Source organism: Leptodactylus fuscus, chromosome 3 (assembly GCF_031893055.1).
Source record: "Leptodactylus fuscus isolate aLepFus1 chromosome 3, aLepFus1.hap2, whole genome shotgun sequence".
Taxonomy (NCBI): domain Eukaryota; kingdom Metazoa; phylum Chordata; class Amphibia; order Anura; family Leptodactylidae; genus Leptodactylus; species Leptodactylus fuscus.
The window spans coordinates 158,185,784-158,212,186 of NC_134267.1; the positions used below are offsets into that span (position 1 = coordinate 158,185,784).

Consider the following 26,403-nt stretch of genomic DNA (forward strand, 5'->3'; position numbering starts at 1 on the left):
ACTGTTGCAGACCATCAATGTCTCAGCAATGATTTCCCATACTTAATGCCATCTTACTGGAACTTCTGTATTGGATCAACGAGGGACTTTAGAGGCCAGTACAGGAATCTACTGTATATATTCCTGGATATCATTGGCAGCATAGACAAGGAACGAGTGATTATGAAGATAATCTTGTTTCCCTTAGTCCTAACAGCGGCACAATGTGGGGTATTTCTGCCCCTGTGTGCTGGTAGGACAGGCGGATATTTAATTAGCCAATCAAATGCGTGGCAGGCCCTATAAGAGGGCACAAGAACCTCCCCTCTGCGTGTAAATACAAAAGTACCTCCATTACATTTATATACAGTTTTGTACATAAGATATGATTCCCAGGGTGGGAAATCTTGTGCCGCTGTTAGGACTAAGGGAAACAAGATTATCTTCATAATCACTCGTTCCCTGTCGTCCTCAACAGCGGCACAATGTGGGGATATAGCAAGCAGGTCCCCAAGATGGGTGGGACAAACCCATGACCGAACTTAAACTGGTCTGGGCAAAGGCAGTGGAATCTGCCACTTGGTCCTTCAGGCGGTAATGCCGAATGAAGGTGGATTCAGATGCCCAAGATGCAGCTGCATATATTTGGTCCACAGACAAAGCACTTCTTTCTGCCCGTGAAGTGGACACTGCCCTGGTTGAATGGGCATGAAGGAAAGATGGAGCCGACAGCCCTTGGGCGGTATAGGCGACTCTAATAGTCTCGGTAACCCACCGGGATATTGTAGCTTTGGCGGCTTTGGTGCCCTTGTTTTTCCCCGTGTAGCTGACCAACAGGTTTTCAGTCCACCTAAAGGGGCGAGTGCGCTGCAAGTAGATCTGCAGGCATCTAACCACATCCAGCTTGTGCCATCTTTCTTCTTCAGCAGAAGAAGGGAACGGAAAAAATACTGGAAGGGAAATCAGTTGGTTCCTGTTTACAGCAGATGGCACCTTGGGACGAAACCCAGGGAGGAACCTAAGCTGTACATGGTCAGAGAAAAAGGTGGTATATGGCTCCTCAGCGGACAAAGCTTGTAGTTCACTAACGCGTTTGGCAGGTGTGACTGCCAATAGCAGCGCCATTTTGCCGGTTAGCGACTTGAGGGAGACCTCTTCCAGAGGTTCAAATGGCTGGCCACATAGGGCGTTCAGGACCGGAATAAGGTCCCATTGGTGGACAGGGGTGTTTACCACCGGTCTCAGCCTAGTTGCCCCTTTAATAAAGGTGCTCACTAAAGGATCCTGAGACAAACGCCTCCCCAGATAGGCGGACAGGGCCGCTACGTGTACCTTGAGTGTGGCCGCAGCAAGACCTCTGTCTAGTCCGTCTTGAAGGAAGTCCAGGATCGCCTCCGTAGGGGGATCGGTGGAGTCCACTTGATGCTGCAGACACCAGGCATTAAAGATGTTACCTATTCGACGGTAGTTCCTGTTAGTCGAATCTGCTCTGGCGCTGGATAGGGTCTTCAAGACGGCTTGTGACAGTCCTCTATTTCTCAATAGGGACTGGTCAACCTCCAGGCTGTCAGGTTGAGTCTCCTCAGATCCTGGCATCTCAGCTCTCCTTGGGTTACCAGGTCTGGGAGTGGGGGAAGCCTCCAATATATGCCCTGACTCATTTGTATGAGCTGAGCAAACCAAGCCCTTTTTGGCCAGAACGGGATTATGGCTATTCCCGAGGCTTGGTCCTGTCTTATTTTTATCAATACCTTCGGTATGATTGGAATTGGAGGGAATATGTAAAACAGCCTGAACCTCCATGGGATGGACAGGGCATCCACCGCCAAGGGATTGTCCTCCTGGTACAGAGAGCAGAAGGTCCCCACCTTGGCGTTGAGTCGGGTAGCCATAAGATCGACCTCCGGGAGACCCCATCTCTGGACGATCTGTTGAAATACGTCTGGATTGAGAGACCATTCTCCTGATACGGTAATACCCTGACTCAGCTGATCCGCTACTATGTTCAGGGAGCCCTTTATGTGAACAGCGGATAACTGGACCAGATTCTTCTCCGCCTAGGCAAATATGAGATTCGTCTCTCTCAGCAAGGTTGGTGACCTGGTGCCCCCTTGTTTGTTTATATAGACTACCACCGTCATATTGTCTGACCGGTTTTTGACAGACTTGCCTTTCAATTCTGGGGCAAAGTGTACTAGGGCCAGGTACACTGCTCTGAGTTCCTTGAGATTGGATGACCCCAGCTCCGGACATCTCCATCGTCCTTGTACAGTTTTGTCTTGACAATGGGCTCCCCATCCCCACTGGGATGCATCTGTTGTCAACAGGGTCCACACTGTCGGGACCGTGGACCTTCCGTCTTTCAGGTGTATCCACCATCTGAGGGAAAGACGGGTAGCGGGAGAAAGGCAGATCTTCTTGTGCAATCCCCGTGGAGACCTGTTCCAGGTTCTCAACACTTCCATCTGCAGGGGACGCAAATGCCATAAAGTCCAAGGCACCACCCTGGCCGAGGATGACATCAGGCCCAGGACTCTCATGGCGGTCCGGATGGTTACCTGCCGAGTGCGCAATAGGAATCGTGCACTGGCTTGGATTCTTTCCTTCCTTGGACTGGAGAGGAAGATCTGCATCGCTTCTGAATCCACAATAAATCCGAGGAATTTTCTTCAGGTGGATGGAACGATTTCGGACTTCTCCCAATTGATAATCCTAACTCCTGTAGGAAGTTGATGGCAAGGTTGAGCTGCTGGAGGAGGGCAGCAGGAGACTGAGCTTTCAGTAGCCAGTCGTCTAGATAAGGGACGATGAAAAGACCCTGAAGTCTGAGGGCCGCGGACCGGAAAAATCACCTTGGTGAATACCAGTGGGGCGGATGTGATGCCGAATGGCAGAGCTGTGAATTGATAGTGCTCCCTGTGGCCGGCCATAGCGACGGCAATCCTGAGGAACTTCCTGTGGAAATGAGCAATGGGGACATGTAGATAGGCGTCCTTCAAATCGAGGGTAACCATCACCTCTCCTGGCTGAAGAAACACAGCCACGGAATCCACGGTTTCCATTCGAAATGACCTCTTCCTGATAAACCGATTGAGGTACCTCAGATCTATTATCATCCTCCAGCCCCCGGTGAACTTGGGGACCAGAAAGACGGGGGAGTAGACTCCCAGACCGAGGTCTGAGGCTGGTACCTTCTCCAGGGCGCCCTTGGTAACATATTCGGCAACCAAGGCTTCTAGACTGGCCTGCTGAGAAGGTGGAAGAGTTTGGGTGGAAACGAACCGATCTGGAGGTGGAAGATGAAAGTCGATGTGATACCCGTGTTGTATGATCTTCAACACCCATGGGTCTTGGATATGGGTGAACCATGCTCTGGAAAAGGAGGAAAGACGTCCTCCCAGGAAGGGGGGCCACAGGGAGCTGCCCCATGTCAAAACTCAGGCTTCCTCTTGGTGTCCTCCTTGGAAGCGCCACGACCAGCTCCCCTAGGGCGATATCTAAAACGCCGTTGTTGGGAAGGGCGTCTATAATTAGAGGAAGAACCTCTGCCTCTAGAGGGAGCACGTCTGCCCCTGGATGCTTGAGGTAGGGACCTTCCCCTACCTTCAGCTAATCCCTCCATAATGGCGTCTAAGCTTTGGCCAGACACCCTTCCCGGCTCAAAGGGGAGAGCACAGAGTGCTGCTTTAGAAGCAAAATCTGCCCGCCAAGGCTTTAGCCAAAGGGGTCTACGGGCCGCAGTAGACAACGCCATAGATTTAGCGGAGATTTTTAATTGATGGCAGGAGGATTCCGCCAAATAATCTGCAGCCCTATGAACTCTTTTCATAGAGGCCAGAATCTCATCTCTGTCTACGCCCAAGTCTATATCCCGCTCCAAGGCGGATAAGCGGTTGCGCAAAAAGTCACCAACCATAGAGGAGGCTATGGCCACAGAGGCTTGCGTGGAGGAAGCTGAGTAGACCTTCTTCAGAACGGAGTCCGCCCTACGATCCAGAGGGTCCTGAAGATTTGAACCATCTTCCAAGGGCACCAGGGTTCTGCGGGACAGCTTTGCTACGGCCAAATCCACCTTCGGGGGAGGCCCCCAGGAATCCCACTGGGTAGTGTTAATAGGAAACAAACTCTTGAAGATCCTGGAAAGCGAATGTCCTTTCTCTGGCTGTTTCCACTGCTGCGCCATAAGGTCGGTCAGCGTGGCGTCCGCATGGAAGGCAATATGTCCCCCAGAGGCAGACGTGGAGGCTTCCCCGTCAACATCTCGGCCCACTGTAGACCGGATGGACTTCAGCAGCCTGCCCGTTTGTTCATAATGGAACGCAGTTCTGCTGGAATAACTGATTCGTCCTCGGAGGAATCATCCTCTGCCACCCGCAGGTGTTACAAGGGGGGGGGGGGGGAGAGACGAGGAACGGAGCTCAGAGCATGGTCTCCTGGTGAGCTGAGACAAGGTGCAATGGATCCCTTTGAGGGAATCATCCTGCAAAACAAAAAGGAGAGTACAAGCAAGGGAAAAACTATTTACCCAAGCGATGCCCAAACTCACCATCTCCTTGACCCATGCCATCATATCTCTGGGAGAGGGCTCCACAGGTGGAGGACCTCTGCACCCGCGACAACGGGCCCACTCATAGCCTGAAAATAGGCAAGTTATAGGACCAGTAGTACCCCGCAGGGCACAACCTTTCAAGCCGCTACCTACCATCAGGGAGCGGTGTGTCGCAATCGAAGCAGGAAAGATGTTTCCTCTTGGAAGAGGTTTTCCTCCTACCATCCCCAGGAGGGGTAGTAGAGGATGACATATCCAGGTCCTGTAGACCGGACAGAGAGGTGACTTGGCGCCCAACGTGCGACTCGAACCCACGACCTTGAGATTAAGAGTCTCATGCTCTACCGACTGAGCTAGCCAGGCTGGCGCTGTGAACAGGATCTGAACCTGTGCGGGGAGACCCCATTGGATTTCGAGTCCAAAACCTTAACCACTCAGCCATCACAGCCGGTTCCCAATAAAGTTTGCAAACTGGAAAAGAGTTCAAGATCAATGAACACCACAATCGCACGCCTTCAGCAGATACTGCAGGAAGGTCTCTGACACCAGGCCAGCCAGCCTCTTAATTCTGGCCGGCTGGAAGTGGGCGGAGCCACAATCAAAGCAGGTGAGGCAACCTGCCCAGACAACTAACCCTGTAATCAGGGGTCTGCAAAGATATACATTCCCCCCCACCAAGAGGCCCTTAACACGGGCACTTACCCCCACATCTCTCAGTCTTTTCCGGCCTTTAATAAGGCCTGAATCTTCCCTGAGTGAGCGGCCGCCAGCGCCAGGCCGTTGCCATGGCGCTATGATACTTCCGGCGAAACCGGAAGTGCGCGCTTACAGCGGCCGGCGGGGAACAGGATACACAACAGTGTGGTTCCACCCGCCGGCAGTCCGCGCGGCCACCAGAGGCGGCATGCGGAGTCCCCGGACTCTCACCAAAATGTCAGGTAAGTCACAAGGAGCAGGGGAAGCGGAGGAGAGGGGGGGCAGGGGGGATAGAGGGGGGTAGCCACACATGGCTAACAAGCACCTTCTCCCCGCAGGGCACAGAAGGTGACAAGAAGAAAACAACCGCTCAGGAGGTGAGTGATCCTGCTGAGCTTCTCAAAGAGGACACAAGTCCTCCCACCTGTCCTCTGTCCACACAGGACAGAAAAAAACACGCAGAGGGGAGGTTCTTGTGCCCTCTTATAGGGCCTGCCACGCATTTGATTGGCTAATTAAATATCCGCCTGTCCTACCAGCACACAGGGGCAGAAATACCCCACATTGTGCCGCTGTTGAGGACGACAGGGAACTACTATTCCCCTGGACACAATCGAAAGAAACAGGTAATAAGCAGTGATAAATTAATTATGAACTAATAACTCTGGAGAGATCACTCCTCACTTTTATCATATGTATCTTCAGATGATTAAGAAGAGCACAGGTTGGACTCTTCTGAATCTTTTTTTAATTCCTTTTTATTTTATGTAAAACTTATGTCTGTATTCCAGGCTGTATACTATAAAGTATCTGGTCCTGGATCCTGAAGAGCCTACCCACGCCTATTTGTAGTTTATAGGTTAGTTTGTGGCTATGTACTGTTATTTGGAGCACCACATACTGGATGACATTGTGTGGACATCTCCAAGCTACTCTGCTCATCTATGTGGCTCATCATGGCGGCAATATCCAGTTAGTGCTAGAGGTGTGGCTCTGGCCAAGTTAATGATGCATAATATCATCAGTGTCTCTGGTCAGTTAGCCCATGACACTAGGAGCTGTGCCAGAGGTGTTTTTTTTTACTTGTGTGGATGACATAGCAACTGAAGATACTTTGGGAACTCCACCACTTACTTTGATGTCTGCGGATACCCTTGTGTGTGACAGGGTCCCTATGCAGAGAGGACCTATCTGGTTTTCAGAAGTATATCTGTAGTCCTCCTGATGGCCGGTATCTTCTGCTAATGACTTATCTTGCATATGTGTGACATTTGCATCCTTTTCCCTGCTGTGGAATAAGAGCTCCAGAGTAATATCAGTGAAGCTGCAGGCAATGCTAGTGAGCAGCATGGTGCACCCTGCCTGGCAGTGCTAGCGAGCAGCATCCTGGAGCAGCATGGTCCACCTTACCTGGCAGCAGAGCTTACTTAGTACTACTGGGTCAAGCCCTAAGGTGTCCTCTCCCACTCCTGGATCTTGGGAAGATATGCACATGTACACCTGTACATTTACAGCAGGATTCATGGAGACTTCTGCCAGTTAAGGCAATTGGCCTTCTATCCAGGCCTATCTACTGCAGATGTTGCTGATATTATGAGTCTATCACAGGAATTTTCTGGAACAAGTTCATTATTATTGAATAAGCAGCAAGTGAAGACTATAGCCAGATGGCTTCAGTGCTTCTATCCACTTACCTGACACATAACTACATATGCCTGTATTGTCAGTTCTAATGCCTTGTGTTCTGCGTCACTTCTACTCTTAGTGTCTGCAATAGGTACCCCGGTTCTGACAGCCAGACTTTGTGTGCAGTGGTTGTCACGATCATCCCCAACCTTAAGGATTATTGGTTTGATTTTGGCTCTATCCACACAATTGCTTCTTCCATTTTACCTGCAGCTGACCTATGAAGATGCTGGTCCTCCTATCAGCCAATTGATGCCATCCTTGGAACAAAGTTCCTTTTCACTTCCTTCAGGCCAACATCTTGTCTAGCTGGAGTATACAGTACTTCCTAAAATGACTGATTTTTCTCTCATCATATGTAGAATTAATAGTGCCAACAAAGTTGGACCCCACAAAGAATAATGCATTCTTCTGATTTGAGGAGCTGAAAGCCATTAAGCTGATCTTTGCTCACTTTTGTCTTCTCAGCTCAATGACATTGTTCTTATTGCCCCAAATTTTAACCTCATTTTACTACATAAATGAACATAAAGGAACTAGAATCTTCTTTCCAGAGAATTAAGTTATCATCCTGCTCTAAGGTCAATCTTATCAACTATTCTGATTTACACATTTATTTGGCTGTATGGAACAGAAAATCTGGCACCATCCTATTGACTCAAGCCTTAATCTATTGGTCTTACCACATATTTTCAAGTTGATGGAGCTTCCCGCTTCTCATGTAATGGCAACCTAAATCCATGAGAATTAACCTTTCCCTTCCTTATCAGGGTCATTGTGTACCAAAGGATGGAATATTCATCAGCTGGACAAAAGTTGTTGGTTTTTTTTTTTTTTTTAAAAAAAGAAAAAATATATATCCTTGTACCGTGTTAGCCAGTGGATATGAAATGAAAGAAATTTTCTGAGAGAAGTCCTCAGTTTTTTTTTTTGTCATTTTCAATTCTGTCTAACACAATTGTCAGGAAGATGGTGGACAAGCAGGTAAATGCCATTGTCATAATGATGTGGTCGCTTATGGCCATCCTTACATCAAGGAGCCGACATTGAGGACTTTCAGTTCAGCAGGAATTTCCCTTCCAGCAAGAGCTGGTCATACTCATGTCAACCATCTTCAGGTCACCAAATCATTCTGTGACTCGGTAGCATTATACAGTCCAAAGTCAAGTGTTCCTAATTAATCTTATAGCCATGCTTTACGTCATTGTCAGAGTTACAGAATTAACATCTCTTAGGACCAGTTCAGCAACCTGGCATCACCTTCAGCTATTACAGTATGGATAGACTGGCATGGAAGATTTATCATTTAGGCGACACTACTAATGAAAGTTTCTCAGATGCTGCCCAAATAATCACTGCTTTACAATCCCATGTGTGTGCTGCCGATGGAGAACCAGGAGTGAAAAAAAAATTGCTTTTCCTGTAGTCCAGACGCAGCAAAGCTTACCAACCCTTAGACATATTTTTCGTTGTTACATACAATATAAGTGAGGTGTGGTCTTTCCAGACTTAGATATAAGCAGGCCATAATCTAGGGTAGTAATAATTCCATAAGGGTGCCTCAGGAAAAGAACATTTCACTAAGCAAATTTTCTCATTACCGGTATATATTTTTTTTTATTACACATTATACACAAACAAAAATATATACACCCTACCTCAGAAAGTTGAAGTCTGCTCCAGCATGCATGCAACCCTGGACAACTAGGATTGATAAAACAACAACAGGTGTACAGCTGGCTATTCCCCACCAGCACTGCAATACTGCATGCAACAGAGCAGCTAAATGTTTTTGGTTTGTTTTTAACTTTTTGATTATAAAGTGTGTGGTAAAACATGGGGGGGGCCTATAGAGTAGTATGGGAATCTCATTGCTGATAAATTAAGACTGTAAAATGACGCGATTTTTGACAAACCGCAGTGTTTAAGTCACTTGATGCCCCGGCTTCAGGCATATCAACTTCAAGAACTGTTTGTTCTCTTGCTGTCCAACTCATCCCACCCTTTCATGGGTGTCAATGTAACAAGATAATTATTACACTGGGACTTCAGAACTGTGCCAGAGATCAGGAAGGGTCTGCCAATTACCATCATTCTAGAGAGTGGATGGTGTCAGCAAGGAGTATATTTTAACTATGAATCCGCCGCCCCCTTGTGTACAACCCGAGTGCTCCTAGAGTATTGATAGAAGGCTGTAGTATTCATATGCCAAAACCAGGAGTGGATCCAAAAACACAGAAGAGGTGCAAGTCTTTGCATTATTTATTTTTAGATCCATACAGATTCCATTCCTTGTTTTGGTATACAAATAAAAATGCTGTCATTTTTAGTGGTGTTAGGGCTAGTTCACACAGGGGCAAGGAGGTGGATTTTGACAGCAGATTTTGCCTCAAAATCCGCCTCCATACAATGGTGGTTTATAAAGACCACTAGCGTTCTTTTTGCCGCTAGAGGCATGTGGCCGCTAGCGGAAAAAAGAAGCAAGCTGCCCTTTCTTCTTCAGGCAGATTCCGCAGCTTGCTGAGCCGCGGCTTCCGCCTGGCGGCAGCAACATTCAGAGTCGGCCCATTTATTTGAGCCAACTCCGGAGGGAGAAGCCGCGACCGGGACGGTCGTGGCAGGCGGGTTTTGACTCAAGAGTAACGCGGCTCCTCGCGTCACTCTCTGTGCCAAAAATCTGCCCCCCCATGTGAACGAACCTTTAAAGTGAACCTCCACAGTGTAATTTAGAGGTACAATTTCTCTTCTGACTCCTTTCATAACATACCTATTCACTGGATTGGGGTGTGGATTTTCTTGAGATGGAACTCTACAGCCTATATACAGATTTAATCTGCTACGAAAAAATAAAACCAACTAAACAGTTTTTTCGAATGTGCAGCCTATGAGAGGTGGAAATTATAGCACAGACAAGTACTTGTATAAAAGGACCCATTTTGGGACCTATATTGCAATTTTAAAAACAAAGAAAAAAAAGTCGCCACAAAAGACATTTATTTAGGCAGTAATTTTAATATTGAACCATTCATTACTTTGTTCAACAACAAACAAAAAAAGCTAAATATAAAAAAAAAAAAAAACTGCTGCAGGGTTTCCTTAAATATTTTACAACAAAAAAAAAAAAGGTTGTTTTTTTTAAACAAATTTCATGTGTTGATCTGCATGTCACATTGCAAAAAAACTGCATTTACAAGGGAGTCACAGTGAGGATTATAAAATAGTAGGTTATTGCTCGGAAACAGATGCATTGTATGCAAGTGTTTGCTACCCAGATTTCTATTGAGGAGATAATCATCTATAGAAGGCTGTTACTACAAAAAGAAGTCCATTGGTTTCCTGAGTGAGCTAAAGCTAATTTCAGAAAAGGGCACAAGACGGGACAGTGGTCTGAAAACGACTAAGGGCACTTTCTTTCTACACACTGTTTGCCTCCTTCTTCATATTCCTGTTTAGAAATCCACATCTGTTGGAATGTACCCTGCAAAAAAACAAAAAAAATAGATTGAGTAGTTGTGTCACATTATTTATACAAGCATTTAGTCTATCCCATAACCCAATTCCTCAGAAGATACTGCTTTTCACATTTAGAATTACATGAAGTGTTCATGGATTTCTCTTCCTGGCTCCTTCCCTCCCACTGCCATGTAGCATGGCCTCCTATGGTCCAGCAGTTTTACTAGAATTCGGACAAATTACCACTTAAATCTATGCTAGTCGTAGATTTGAGTTCCTGGTAGATCAGCTTACTATCTTAACCCCTTTCCGACATCGTCAGTAATAGTACGGCGCAGCCGGGAAGGACTTCCCGCAAACCGCCGCACTATTACTGCGGATGCATGGTGCGCACACAGAACCTATGTGCTGTGCGTCCATATATTAGTTTACACCCACAAGTGGGGTACTATGGTAGTCGGGAGAACTTGCATAACAAATTGTGGGATGCATTTTCTCCTTTAACCCCTTGTGAATGTGCAAATTCTAGGGCTAAACGAAAATATTAGTGAAATAAAATCAAATTTGAAAATTTCACCTCCATTTTGTATTAATTCCTGTTAAGCACTTATAGGATTAAAATACTTGGTATATGTTGCTTTGGCTTATTTAAGGGGTGCAGTTTTGAAAATGGGGTGATTTATGGGGGTTTCTAATATAGGGGTCATTCAAAACCCCTTCATAACTGGATTAGTCCCTTAAAAAATGGGTTTTGGAAATTTCTTGAAAATTTTGAATATTGTTGTTTCACTTGTAAATCTTCTAATGCCCGTAAAAAATAAAAGGGTGACTATAGTTTGATGCCGACATGAAGCAGAGATCTGGGACATGAGATTCATGATGTAATTTTGGTGGTCTGACTATCTGTATGCAATGTACATCATTTCAAACTTTATAAAATGCATATTTTTCAAAATTTCCACCAAATTTCCTATTTTTTCATAACTAAACACAAAACATATCAACCAAAATTTACCACTAACATGAAGTACAATGTGTTACGAAAAAACAATCTCAAAATCACTTTGGTAAGTTAAAGCGTTCCAAAGTTATTGCCACATAAAGTGACACATGTCAGTTTTGAAAAATCGAGCTTGGTCAGGAAGTCAAAAAGTGCCATCGGTGGGAAGGGGTTAAAGAGGAATAGGAGTAGAAAATAGATAGATATTTATTTAACACTATCTCACAATATATTAAACTTGTAGGGTTAGTTGTAGGAAGAAAGAGACCATGGCAAATTTTAAAGGGGGAGGAAAATAAATTGAATAGATAAGCTCTGCAATTTTACAGGTTGCAACTAAAAAGAAAGCAATAGACAGTGATGGTGGTAGGGAATTATTAATCCAGCTAAACCATCATGGGCCAACAAATTTATAATAACTTATGCTATAAAACTGCCATACGTTATATAGGAAATCTATACAATTTCCTGACTGGTGCACTTTTCCATTCTGGCATACGGGAGTGCACCTGAGTAAGAGGATGAAACCTCTTAATAATTCAGGTATTATCTTATTAATGTGTCAGTCTTACTGTTCAACATTTTAAAATATTTGTTTTATACTTTAGCAAATATGACAATTAGCATAATGTTGTATACAGAGGAGACGTAAACCGTCACTTACCAGAGAGGCAAGGATGGAACCACCAATCCAAGAACTAAACCTTCGTTCCACGGTCGTGTTATTTGCAATCAATTTTAACCTCATGCTCTGAAGAGGGGAGAAAAAAAAAAAAATTTTTTAGGAAGTCATTTAATAAACATAAAATATGAAATTTTGCAGAGTTGTGGAGACAAAGTCGGGTTAATAGGAAAGTAAAAATGAAAATAAAATGGTCATTGTAAAATAGATGATATACAATATAAATATTGTATAAGTAGATGCATACTTTGTTGCATATTTATTTTCATAGCAATTTAAAATCAATAACTTTTTCTTTGTGAATTGGAGAATCTTTTCGTTTTCCCAGCTGTCATTTGAAAAAGAAGATGGAGTGCGAGTCTGAGCTGGAGTGCAGATTGGGTGGCTTGGCCTACTGACTCCACAGTCCTATTTTTTGACAGTGTAGAGTGTGTGTGTGTGTGTGTGTGTGTGTGTGGGGGGGGCACAATAGTCATCTAGAACATAGCACTATCTATTAACTGTTGTCTTGATGAAAAGCTATGAGAACAGAATTCCTGAGATTATCCATAGAGGGCAGAATATTACTTTTATGCTGCAAAATTGGAACGTTGTGCATTTTCTTTCCAAAAATTATGTATGCAAGCCCAAAAAGCAGGAGAGCCTTTTAAGAACAGTTTCCTTTCATAGAACTATATCTGAGGAATTACACAACAATGAATGAGAAACACATACTGGTGGAGTCTTCTGTGATAGTTCTCTGGTCAGCCTATCTGTAAAGCCTTGTAACAAGGTGTTACCTCCAGCAACGATTACACTGCCATACAATCCCTATAAAGAGGAAAAAAAAAAAAAAGTCAATCACAATGACAAACACCCCCCACCACCACCCCCCCACCCCCCAGTAAACTAATGGATTTGTGGACACCAAATTAAGTTGTGTGGGAATGGTGATTTTTTTTTTTCCTCTTTCATAGCAAAACTGCTATGTGGAACAATAGTCAATATTAAACTAAAGAGCCTATACAAATCAAGTTACTGCTGCCCCTTTGAGGGTATGTTCACACAAAGTAACCTTTTCCGCTGTGTGAACTTTCCATGCGGCTAGCCATGATCGAATGCCGATGCAGCATCTTGCTCCTAGACCCCCTGGATGCCATAATACAGCCGAGAGCAGGATGTAATTAATGCATAAAGTTGAATTCCCGGTTGAAATAATAATTTGACACCCTGTTATTGTGTTGTTATCCAAGCTCCCTCCCTGTGAATGAGCTCTCAGATCCCATGGTCACCAAGGGGTAAGGGCTCATTCACATCTGCGCCCGGGGTCTCCGCTTTCAGGTTTTCATTTCCTGCCCAAAACTGGGCAGTAGATGGAAACCTGAAAGCATTTTTAAAACCCATTTAAATGAAAGGGTTTGAAAAGTGTCCGGCTGTGAGCACCAGTGAGCGTTTTGTGCTCTCCACGGTGAAACAGTTTTTTTTTTCAACCGGACACAGTCGGACATGCAGGACTTTGTGTCCGATTTTTTTTTTTTTTTTTTTTAAAGTTTCACCACGGAGAGCCCAAAACACTCACACCGGACACTAACAGGTATCCATCTTCTGCCTGCTTAAGACGGAAACCTCTGAACGGAGACCGGATGCTGGTGTGAACCCAGCGTAACCTGTCTAATCTAATCGTGGACACTTCTTATGGTCCAGAGTTTCAAATGCTTTACAATTTTAAACCAACATTAATGCATTTATCAAAGCGTAAAAAAATTCCTTCCTGACACCTAGTGGTAAGCAGACAGAGGCCTGGATTCTACGTTAATACCAGTACTTAATATATGTTCAGCAGATGCCACCAAAGGGCTAATGTCAAATGAAAGGTTTTGCATACAGACCATAGACTGTACCTTTAGAATTTGTTAATATGCCACTTGTGGAACTTCTGTACTTACCGGCCTGATATCAATGTCACACATTCCAACACTTGTAGTCACAACATGACTAACACCAAGCATAGTATTACCAGACAAACCCTAGAAACAAAAAATATCTTCAGAGCACGTCAAATAAGCAATAGTTTCATAGAGTGCAAAAACAGAAAATAAAAATAAAGAAAAATCTGCATTAAACATTAGACACACAATTAACACCTGTATAGTCGTAATTTATCTATTTATTTGTACAAAAGCAATATAGAGAGACATTTCTTTTGAACGTTACTACATCAAAATGATGAATTCTACAGAATAAAAGTAAGCGCATGCACCAATCTGCTAGATGTCACTGCAGTCATTTTAGATTTAGCAGGTTAAAAAAAATAGACAAAACTAACCTTTACATTGGAAGGATCAAACAAGCCTTCAGGAATTTTAAGACGTTCAGCACCAAAATCACAGTTGTAACCGTTTGGAAACTCATAGTGGACAGTAGGCATTTGGGCTGCCACCCTGCAGAAACATGGCAGAACAGCCTTAAGGTTGGGTTTCTCACACAGTGATATTTTGGTACAAAACCACTGGTTTTTGATACAGCTTAAGCCAAAACCAGAACTGGATCCAGCAGGAAATCCTTGTGTTATATGTACTATCCCATGTGAATCCGCTCCACACAAGAAAACTGCATCGCTCTTACAACATTACAAACTTAGACTGAAGGCCCTGAGACGAAACTTACTGCTCATCGTAGGTAGAATCTGAAACTTGGAGAACGGATGCTTGAAAATCCTGTATTACAGACTAATAAAAGAAAGAAAGGAAGAATGAATGAATATCCATTATGAAAAAGGAAGATGATAAAACACACTTTTACAATGAAGTAACCTTGTACTTACACTGCACATATAGTTGTGCCAAGAACGAGTGACCTGAGGTAGCTTCTCTTTTCGCTTCCAGTTAGCTGGAGCTCCCTCCCGTACTGCTTCCTAAAAATATGCCAAAAAAGGATTTCACAACGAGGTATATACTGTGAAGATTACCTGCACATTTGTTTAAGCCTATGTTTGTCATCAGGAAACTCCTCACATATATATATATGTGATATATCAAATGTAGGGCTCCATTTACCCAAGAGGCTAATAGAGTCCATCATTGTGGTATGCACTGGCATACATTCTCCACCTGATAAGACACCACAGCAGAATGCACTTTCCTATACAGGGGGCCAAATAGGCATAGGGAAGAACGTGTCAGGAAATATCTTCTATATGTATACCAAAAGTCTTGAACAAGTCACAGTGCATTAGTTACACCATTGTATTTGTATTGGTAAGCATCACTTACCTTTGAAGCAATCATATATGGAGGGATCAAATCCACACCCATCTCTTGAAATAGTTCTCTACACTGCATAGTAATAAAGTCTCCAGCCAGAGGAGATTTTACAATACCTAAATCAAGAGAGAAAAAAAAAAAAAAAAAAAGCTGAAAAGGAGCAACACTTAAAGACACTCCAGAACACAGAGATATATATAGATAGATAGATAGATAGATATTTATATATATATACACACACACACACACACACATACATATACACACACACACACCGTATATACTCGAGTATAAGCTGACCTAAATATAAGCCGAGGCCCCTAATTTTACCACAAAAAAAAAAACAAAAAAACTGGGAAAACTTATTGACTCGAGTATAAGCCTAGGGGTGAAATGCAGCAGCTATTGGAAAATTTCAAAAATTAAAATGGTCCGAGTTTTTTGGGTACAGTAGATGCTGGGGGAAGGGGAGGGGGTGTTTTGGTTGTCTGTCTGCCTCTTCCCTGAGCTTGAGAACTGGATTTTTTTCCCCACCATTGGAAATCATCCTGGCTGAATATAGGGTATCTGCAGTGCTCCTATTAACCTTTCCCGATGGAACAGGAGCACTGCAGATCCCCTATATTCAGTAGACCATGCACTTTCAGACACAGGGATACCTAATGTATATGTGTTTCACAGTCATTTTCTACTTTTATATGTATTCTAGGGAAAGGAGTGATTTAGAACCTTTATTTATTATATCTTTTTAAAGCTTTTTTTTTTTTTTTTGTCCACTATTTTAATTGGAGATTCTATACATTACTATAGCGGTTTTCAGCAAAGTGGGCATGGGATTCGCATGAATCCCAACCATTTTGCAAATACTGTAAAATGCCATGATTTTTACCAAAGCGTTTCTGGCCGTGGGGCCCCGGCCTTACGCAGCTTTTTTTGTTGCAGATTTTCCTACTTTTTTTTTTTTTTAGCCACAGCCAGGAGAAAACCAAACCCCAAATAAGCCATGGAATAAACACAGCATGCATTTTGTGTTAACTGTAAATTTTATTACAGGCTGTTTATTAGAAAACGGAAATGCAAATGTGAAAACTACTAGGAAATGCAGACTACAATTCATTTAATAACTAGAAATAGTGTAACACACACATCTGACAGCCAATAATCATCTTTTATTGATATGCAAGTCAGCCTGACAGACAGACTCCCTTTAAAACTACTGCATGTCTTCTTGTCTAGGAAGAGGGGTGAAATTTGAGAATTTGACAATCTGTAACTAAAGTCCAAAATGCAGATGGACAGCTCCAGTTTATCTGCAGTTTTAAACTGTGGTAAAACTGCAAAAATGGTATATGAAATGGCATCAGAGAAACACTACAGTATACACAATACAATGTCTGAGCACTTTGGCACTGTTGAGATTGTATTACCTTGTTGAAGTACATAGCCATCATGTACTGGAATGGCTGTAGTGTGTGTGGATCCACTATCCAATATCAGACCTGTAGATCGACCATTAGCAAAGCTAATTCTATGAGTTAAGGAATAATTTTATTCACATATATAAAAGAAAAAAAAAAAAAAAAAAAAAAAAGCTTAAAAATGGATTTTCTTTTACGTTAATTCCTACCTACAGGATAAGGGGTAACTTTCTGATCTGTGGGGGTTCAACCAATGGGGCCCTCACAAATCAAGATAACAAGGGTCTCTTAGCTGAGAAGTAGAAGCAACCGCATCCAGTAAACTAGCATTGCTTTGCCTTATAGGGTAATCTGTGGCGGATTTAGCCTGAACAAACAAAGATTAGAGATGAGCGAGTAGTATTCGATCGAATACTCGTATCGGTCGAATACCACGCGGGAAAATTCCATTGAATTCAATGCAAAAACCTCCTCGTGCTCCTCGTCCCGCTGCTTCCGGAGCTTGGAGGATCCAATGTGTCGAACTTTGGTTTCCATGGAAACCGGAACAACATTCCTGTTTTTTTCCCATAGACTATAATGTTATTCGATCGAATACTACTCGCTCATCTCTACTAAAGATAAAACTTACAGCAAATAAATCACCAATATCTCTTCATTGTGGTATTGGCTGCTAGTCATAGGCAACTAAAAGCATTGCAAGTATATTATGGTTTTGGCTTGTAAATAAGGAAACAATATACTGACCAAAGTGTGAATTGCAAAAATATCCATTTCAGAGTTTTAATAAAAAGGATACGCAGTGAGAACCGCAGTTTTGCAGAGGAAAAACGCTGGAATATTATAATGTTCAAACATCAGTTCTGTCAACTTCTCTCTCTTTGCCCTCGTATTCCACTAAAAGGGGGCAAAATAAATAAAAAATAATGAGCCAAATGATTTCACATTAAAGTCCATCATAATAGACATTTATTTTTCATCTGCATTTTATAAATAAGAAATTAGTTTACTTACAGCAGCCTCGGACATCAGGACCGGATGTAGACTGGCCTCTGACTTAATGTGCATTTTGTAGGTATGGTCTAAGATTGCTTGAAAGCTGTCCCAATCTTCAACTATTATAAAGCAAAAATAACATTAAAAGTCAAAAACAAAATAAAGCAACCTTTCATGATTGTTTCATCTGTACTTTACTACTTGGTATTAGTCATCTAATTCTAAAGAGCAAACCCCTCTCCCACCACCCAAGTAAAAGAAATAAGGCACATGGTTTTTAACGTTCGAATTCTGAATTCACCTGCCCAAGAAGATCTAAGCTTGGTTCATTAGAAATCAGGGAGTTAAAACCCAAGTATAATACACACCTCAGGGTACATGTAAATGTGTAGAAAAACCTGCATCGTAATTTATTAGGATTATAGTCAATGACAAAAAAAAAAAAAATTAAAAAGGATGCTTTAGTTGGTGCGTATATACATTCAGATTTCAGAATGGATTTTCCACATGAAAATCCAGATTGAGTGCATTTACCCTGTCACATGGTCAGAAGGGTCCTATTCTGCCAAGTTGCACAATTTTCGTAAAGGAAAAAATAAATAATTTAAATATATAAAAAAAGCAGGGTAATTGTTAATATAATCAGTATACCAGCTCCACGAGAGTCTAACAGTAAGCTCTCCTAGTATCCTGAATGACATCTCCATTGGCATACAACATCATGTGAATAAGGGCTCATTCACACGGGCACAGAAGGGGCGGATTATGGCGCGGCATATTGCCGCTAGCGGAAAAAAAGAAGCGAGCTGCCCTTTCTTCAAGCGGATTCTGCAGCTGAATCAGCCACGGCGTCCGCCTCGCGGCAGCACCCTCTTTTTTTCCCCCTTTATAACACTGCTGACAAAGGTTTTTGATCAACTGTTATCATTTGGAAATTGAGCATGACGCTGTTATGTTATAGATCCTAACATGTAGTTATACGACATCAAAACCTGACTAGAACACCAAGAAATTGAGTTGCAAATAGTTTATTGGAAGAATCAGTGAGTGAAGAGATCTTACTCATTCCATTTTTGAGTGGTGAAAAGGCCTCCATGTTTTCCCGTGGTACCCTGAGTGAGTTGGTATCTATATAGTATGTTGGACCTCTAGCTTTGTTTTGATCGCCGTCTGTCTCCATTGGTGTGCTTCCATCTTCTCTATCAAGTACTACACCAATTGTTGTAGGAAAATCTACCTGCAATAGTTATTAAAAATAAAGTTATTAAATAATACAGTAAAGCTATTGTTTTATAAATTAAAGTTGTCGGTGTTTACCCCTTTTTGTGAATACAGTCAGGCTGAATGTACAGGATGTATCCCTGCAATCATTCACTTCAATGGAAGCGCTGGATATAGACAAGTACAGTACATCAGTTATCTCTGGCACTTCCAATGAAGTGAGTAGGAGTGGGGAAGCATGCAATCCAGAAAAAGTAGCCTACATGCAGTTTGCTGCATTCAGGCTGACATTACAATGGGGTAAAACCAGCTCCTGCTTAAGAAACTAAACAACATTGCACTCTGCAAGGCAATAGTCCAATATAGGCAACAGTGTGACAGTATACAGACAGAATGTACTCAATACAGCCAAAAAGACACCAGCTTAGCTAAGCAGGATTACTTTAATAGCTCACCTTAGGACAGTCCTCTCCCGCATAGCCGGCACGTACTGAAAAGGAGCCAATATCAAAGACCAAGGCTCCCACCTCATCTACAAGGAAAAAACAGGATATTTACTGGGTTTGAGTAACTTATAACTCACTGAATCACCAAGTTACGTTGCAAACAAAAGGGTTTCATTTAGGAACATTAAAACATTCTATAGAAATTATTTTATCTCATTGTCAAAGCGTGCAAGGCTCTCAATCTCATTGTGTGAATGGATATACTACTCTGTAATGTCTCATTTTGTCTCTTACTTTAACCCTACAATTTGTGCATAATATGTTGGCCCTATATAAATAATTGTATTAATTCTACACTTGCTTATGGTATTTATTTATTTTTTTAAAGTGTGGGCGACTACACTGCTACATAATGTGCCACTAGCAGATTTTATTTTATTTTGGCAAGAGAGAATCTCTACCCTTAGGCCTGGCAGCCACAATTTAACACATTAGAAACCATTACCAATGTGGCTCAGGTACAGAAGCAACAGTGAAACCAGTAACATCTCTATCTCAGTGTAGGTGAATACCATCTACACATCTAGCGCTGTAGCCATATTGATTTAGGCCTCATGCAAACAGCAATATTGCCTTTAGGTTTTGTATGGGACCAGAACAAGGTTTCCACAGAACAAATGCCCACTAATGTACCTATGTATACCTTTATGGACTTCATACAAGGGAGGAATATGGATCTTTTTCTGTCTCCTGAAGAAAAATTGTGGGGTTTCATTACATGCTTTTCGTATGGAGCATTGCTTGTAGGGGAGAATGTATGACCATGACTATACAGCAAAAGACATATGCCACGCTACTAGTAAGTAGTGAGTGCTACATACCAGGAAGCTCTATGACCTGTCCACTCCTCTACAATAAAATTAGGTGCCTGGCAGGGTATATGTGATCATGCAAGAATTATATATCACTGTTCTAGGTGCAGTCACACACTCTTATGTGGAATTTTATAACAAACGGCTAACAATGTTCTAGATTAAAGATGATGTATTGCCTTTATTTTATATTAACTGTAATTTTTATTAAAGTTTTTGTTTTTAAAAAAAAAAAAAAAAAAAAAAAAATAGTAACAAGGCATCAAATAGGAAATAAGTGGAGAAATGCAAATACCAACATTCCACCAAATGGCAACACACAACAATAAAATGCAGTAATTGGAATAGAGAAAAAAAAAAAAAACCGTACAAGATGAAAAGAAAAGATGACAAGAGGTTGAAGCAAAGACAAAAAGGGGAACATGACCAATCTGTGACGTAGAAGCTCTGGAGAGTACAATATGTATCCCAATGTGACCAGACGGACTGGAACGCCTCCCTAGTGTTATTAAGGCTCACTGTCAGATACTCAATTTACAAATATCTTTCATCCTAGCGGTCAAATCTGGCCATGACGGTGAAGACACCTTAGGGTGCATTCACACTGAGTAAACGCTAGCTTATTTTGTAGAGTAAAATTACACTTGTAAATTTTGCTATCCCATTGACTTCAATTACATTTTACAGGCGTATTTTTACAGGCGTATTTTTACACTTGTAAAAAAAATATCATTGAAGTCAATGGGATAGCAAAATTTACAAGTGTAATTTTACTCTACAAAATAAGCTAGCGTTTACTCAGTGTGAATGCAGCCTTACTCCAATTTTTTGTTATAAGGGTTTTTGTACAAAGTTGTACAAAGATAGAGGAAGATCCAGAAAGTCTTTTCCTCAAGGTGTCTAGAAGGGGAAGGCCCAGAAGGCAAGTGGGCCTAATGGCATCCTCTGAAGGAAAAGAGCATCTGTCATAACCTTAACCTCCCTCCAGAAACCCAGTATAAGTGGGCAGGTCCAAAATATGTTATATAGAGAACCATGATTCGAGAGGCATCATTAACATATGAGCAGGGGTACAGTACCAATGCATAAGTAACTTGTAGTTAATCTCTCTATGAGTTATACACATAGAGGACTTCATCGCTCGGTACCAGACTACCTGCCATTGGCCCAGAGTCATCGTCTTGCCTAGTGCCTCTTCCCACTTGGTCAGGTATCAATGGACCAAGAGCACATCATCTGTCAGGGAGGAAAGAAGCTGGTATACTGTATCGTTTTATTTTCTTATAGTAGAGATTTTTATTTTCTGTACATTATTAGGGGCTGTTATCTTGCCTGGGCATCTCCTCTGATAACAGCATTTAGCAACATGTTTTACAGCAGTCTTATAATCATAAGCAGCAACAGGCATCAGACTCATTCAGGTCTGTGGGACAGTTTTGTAGACAGGTTCTGTTTAAGGAGGGGAGTAGATAGGCTGTGACTGCATCTATTGTCAGTAGAGGATGCAATGTAGGCTGTTATTTCATGTTATCTATAAAGTTATTTATTATTGTAATTCTGTCTGCAATGTAAATGAGGTTACTGCTGCAATGAAAACCCCTTCAGATTTGGTGCCAGTCTATTAGTCTATCGACGAGTACTGCTAGGAGGAAGTGCGTTCTTCACAAGTTAGCATCATCGCTGGGCGGTGAGGAAAGCCCCTTCATAGTACAGCGCTGTGGACAGACAGTTACACTGTCAAGAACGCCCTTGTGACAGTGAAGAACTATTGGTAAATGCACCGATAGGCTTTCTAGCGGTATATAAAACCGCATGTGCCCGAGGACATGATAGGTCCTCTTTAAAGACCCAGCATCCGCTGTATGCAGAGAAGGGGTTAAAATCCACCCACCCATTCAAAAGATATGGCCCCTGAGAGATTATACATAAACCAACTCCGATTCTTCATGTGGACAGAAACCTTTAATTTTATTTTTAATAGAAAAACAATGTTACTGCCCACTTGGAGAATCAGAGCTATAAAACTTCCCAAGACCATATCTTTTGAACAGATGGACAGATTTTAAGAAGAAAAACACCAAACTGATCGGGGACACATCGAGAATCAAATAATGTATGGCATTTAGCACTTGGGGACAGATCCTCTTAAAGGATTTTTACTTAGTTTGAACAACTCTGAGCTTGTTACTAGTTGTTGCAGCCACAAACCATTGCTTCGTTATGTTCATTTGTATTTCTTTGTTCAACTTTTGTTACATATTACTGATGCCATTGGGTTCATTGTAGCTGCACAGTATGTTCTTTTTTGCTTTCTACTTTATCATGTAAAAAGCTGACTATAAAAACTATGTTTACAAAAATAAATTAAAAAGCATTTTTTTTACCGACAAACTGCAGATGACCAATATGATGTGCAGTTTGTGAAGAGGTAATGCCTGAGGCCTGTGACTGAGTTATGTGACAGATACAGCCAGTGTGACCTGTAAACTGGAGACCAGACGCTGCAGATACATCAACTGATGAAAACTCTTTACCAACCAAAATCATCAGTGACTTAAGAAGCTTTACAATATATCCTATCAGATAAAAATGCTTCTTTCTATGACACACTATTACAGCTCTCGTCTAAGGTGGAGGATTGCTGGATGTGACTTATGGCTGTAAACAAAGATATGGCTACTGGAGGCTGAAAACTGAGTGTAAAGAAAAACAAAAGCAAGTTATGCATGGCTGTAACACTGGCGACTGCTGGTGACCAGGAGGACAACGCCATTCCTGTCAAATGTCAATAGCAATCAGGGGAGGGGAATCGGCTGCTGTCAGGCACCGCAGTAACAGACTAGTATTTGGCAATAGTCAGGCAAGTCCATAGCAACCAGTCTGAACTACAACTAAGCAGCATTGTAGTAAAAGCTGGGGAAGGAGGAGACTGGCAGAAACCACAACATGTTCTTTCCTATCACAGTGGATTTCATGATGGAGCACTTATGTACTTACATCTGAGGATACTGTATATGCAGTGCAGTATATAGCCAACATCTACAGCTCCTGTATATGCAGTACAGTATATAGCCAACATATACATCTCCTATATACACAATACAGTATATAGCCAACATATACATCTCCTGTATACGCAGTGCAGTATATAGCCAACATATACATCTCCTGTATACACAGTGCAATATATAGCCAACATATACATCTCCTGTATACACAGTGCAATATATAGCCAACATATACATCTCCTGTATACACAGTGCAATATATAGCCAATATATACATCGCCTGTATATGCAGTACAGTATATAGCCAACATATACATCCCTCCTGTATACACAGTACAGTATATAGCCAATATATACATCTCCTGTGTACACAGTACAGTATAAATGTACAGACAGTTTCTATGACAGCCCATCTACATCCCTGCTACTGCTTATATACAGCTGCATGACATCACTGGCCATCCGCATAAAACGTCATTTAATACAGAGGACCTGCAACACAGCAGTGACATCACTACTAAGGATTAGAAAACAGACACTGCCTAATGGACTCTAAACGCAAAACACTGACCCTAAAAGTGCTCAGATAACAACACTACACTAAATCGTCCTTTACCGCTATCATACTTGCACCCCTCATTCACACGAGACGGTACCGGATTTATAATTTTTTTTTAAAAAGTGCAATCAGCAAGAGTAGACGTGTCCTGCCTGTAATGGATATCTCCGTGGCTCTCTCATACCTCCGCCATAAACGCCTCCGCTCATCTCCAGCTTTGCAGAATAACACCGCGGTACCGACTCACTAGGACTGAGGACAGAAGCCGGAGAAACACGCTACGCGCCAACAATGGAACACTCTCGCCGCACGGTAACTACGTCAGAGCCGGCACGGACCAATTGTATGTCAGGGTGCGCTGTAGCCCCGCCCATCTACTGCGTGGAGGAGAAGTGAGTGCAGAGGGCGGAGGCGATCGTCAGCACCACCGAACTGCGCATGTGCGTGGCTCTTCCTAGCCCTCCATATTGGTACTCACGAAGAGTCCTTAGTCTAGGGGGGATAGGCTGGGAAAAGCTGTGCCAGGCTGAGAGGCGATGTACTAAGATGGACGTGTGCAGCTTCCGTTTCAAAATGATATAGTCAGTGTAAGACAGACGATAAAAGTATAAAAAAGCCTATGTCGTGTAGGCATGGGTGACCACAGAGGACAATGTTAGTAAAATGTGTATGGCAAGCACACGCTAGTAACATGCTAGTATATGTAGGCCACATTATCAAGACTGGCTCGCGTAACGCCTGCATTATGAGAAGGCTACGATATCTTAAAAATCCGGTACATGCCCCAGACCGGTAGTCTCCAAGTCAGATTGGGATGTAATACATTATCAGTGCCAGAAGTTGCCTTATACCAAAGATACTCAGGTTATCACATGTCTACGCTAGAAAACTGGGGTAGATGCATTCAGAAATTCCCTCCATTGTAAGCAAGAGATTGGGTGATATCAATAAAGACTGGTATTTTTACTAGCGTCATATCCTCTGCTCTTATTTCCTAGGTGCACACCTCTTCATAAATGTGGTGCTCCTTCTCTGTAATCTACTCGAGCGTCTAGCTGCCATAGAATTCAGTGATCATTCACACCACTGGAGAGGGACCAGTGAGGTTACCCACATACATCACCGAATCCTTAGGCCTGGTTCGGTATTCCATTCGGGCAGTGGCGTAACTAGGAATGGCAAGGCCCCGTGGCGAACTTTTGACATGCCCCCTCCCCCCAACCGATGCCAAAGACCTAGACCGACCCCCTCCTATGCATTCCTGCGAGCTTTACTATGCCCCATAGTGGCCCCTCCACACAGTATTATCCCCCATAGTGGCCCCTCCACACAGTATTATCCCCCATAGTGGCCCCTGCACACAGTATTATCCCCCATAGTGGCCCCTGCACACAGTATTATCCCCCATAGTGGCCCCTCCACACAGTATTATCCCCCATAGTGGCCCCTGCACACAGTATTATCCCCCATAGTGGCCCCTCCACACAGTATTATCCCCCATAGTGGCCCCTCCACACAGTATTATCCCCCATAGTGGCCCCTCCACACAGTATTATCCCCCATAGTGGCCCCTGCACACAGTATTATCCCCCATAGTGGCCCCTGCACACAGTATTATCCCCCATAGTGGCCCCTTTACACAGTATTATCCCCCATAGTGTCCCCTGCACACAGTATTATCCCCCATAGTGGCCCCTGCACACAGTATTATCCCCCATAGTGACCCCTGCACACAATATTATCCCCCATAGTGGCTCCTGCACACAGTATTATGTCCCATAGTTACCCTTAACACAGTATTATCCCCCATAGTGGCCCCTGCACACAGTATTATCCCCCATAGTGGCTCCTGCACACAGTATTATGTCCCTCAGTGGCCCCTTTACACACTATTATCCCCCATAGAGGCCTCTGCACAAAGTATTATCCCCCATAGTGGCCCCTGCACACAGTATTATCCCCCATAGTGGCCCCTGCACACAGTATTATCCCCCATAGTGACCCCTGCACACAGTATGAGAAAAACATTTAAAAAAAACTCTGTTACTCGCCTATCTCACGGCTCCTACGCTGTCGGCCTCCGAAGTAGTCCATCTTCAATGACTATAATAAACAAAACAGAGGCAAATATGACAACATATGTGTGGGAAGTTATTACCACAACCAAAGATGAAAACAACCACACTAGGATTAATAAAATATAATCAATCTTTATTAATATCCACTAAAATGTAAGACATCAACGTATAATAACACATATAACAATTATACTGGGGATAGATAGAACTACAAGTACCAAAATGCCGGCACAGTAAAGAGTAACGGTGGACCAAAGATAGAGTTTAGGTTAAAGAATAGGGGGGGATAGGGTCCCAATATTGAAATAAATAACCAAATGTAAAAATGGCGAAATCTACACCATCCTACCATCCATACATGTCAAGTCAAATAGGGAACCACAATCCATCCACAGAATATAAATATAGTCAGCTCAGCCACCGTACATACCAATACTGTATGGAACGTCCGACGCGCGTTTCACCCGCACTCAGGCGGGCTTCGTCATTTACATTATTAATAAAGATTGATTATATTT

General features: G+C 42.7%; 1 protein-coding gene and 1 non-coding gene across 2 annotated transcripts; both read right to left on the bottom strand.

Annotated features, from left to right (window-relative positions):
- Positions 1–4,894: 4,894 nt before the first annotated feature.
- Positions 4,895–4,976, bottom strand: TRNAS-CGA (transfer RNA serine (anticodon CGA)). Its single transcript has one exon. It is a non-coding gene; the product is annotated as a tRNA-Ser (tRNA).
- A 5,019-nt stretch (positions 4,977–9,995) lies between these two features.
- LOC142196730 (actin-like protein 6A) lies at positions 9,996–24,114 on the bottom strand. The gene is made up of 14 exons (XM_075266704.1): positions 23,992–24,114; positions 19,378–19,454; positions 18,764–18,938; positions 17,720–17,820; positions 17,505–17,602; positions 16,715–16,809; positions 15,297–15,403; positions 14,849–14,938; positions 14,692–14,753; positions 14,351–14,465; positions 13,971–14,051; positions 12,760–12,855; positions 12,028–12,114; positions 9,996–10,388 (listed from the first exon to the last, which is right to left on the bottom strand). Exons 1-14 carry the CDS (start codon positions 24,014–24,016, stop codon positions 10,308–10,310), a joined length of 1,290 nt encoding a protein of 429 aa, XP_075122805.1. The 5' UTR covers positions 24,017–24,114; the 3' UTR covers positions 9,996–10,307.
- Between the last annotated feature and the right edge of the window lie 2,289 nt (positions 24,115–26,403).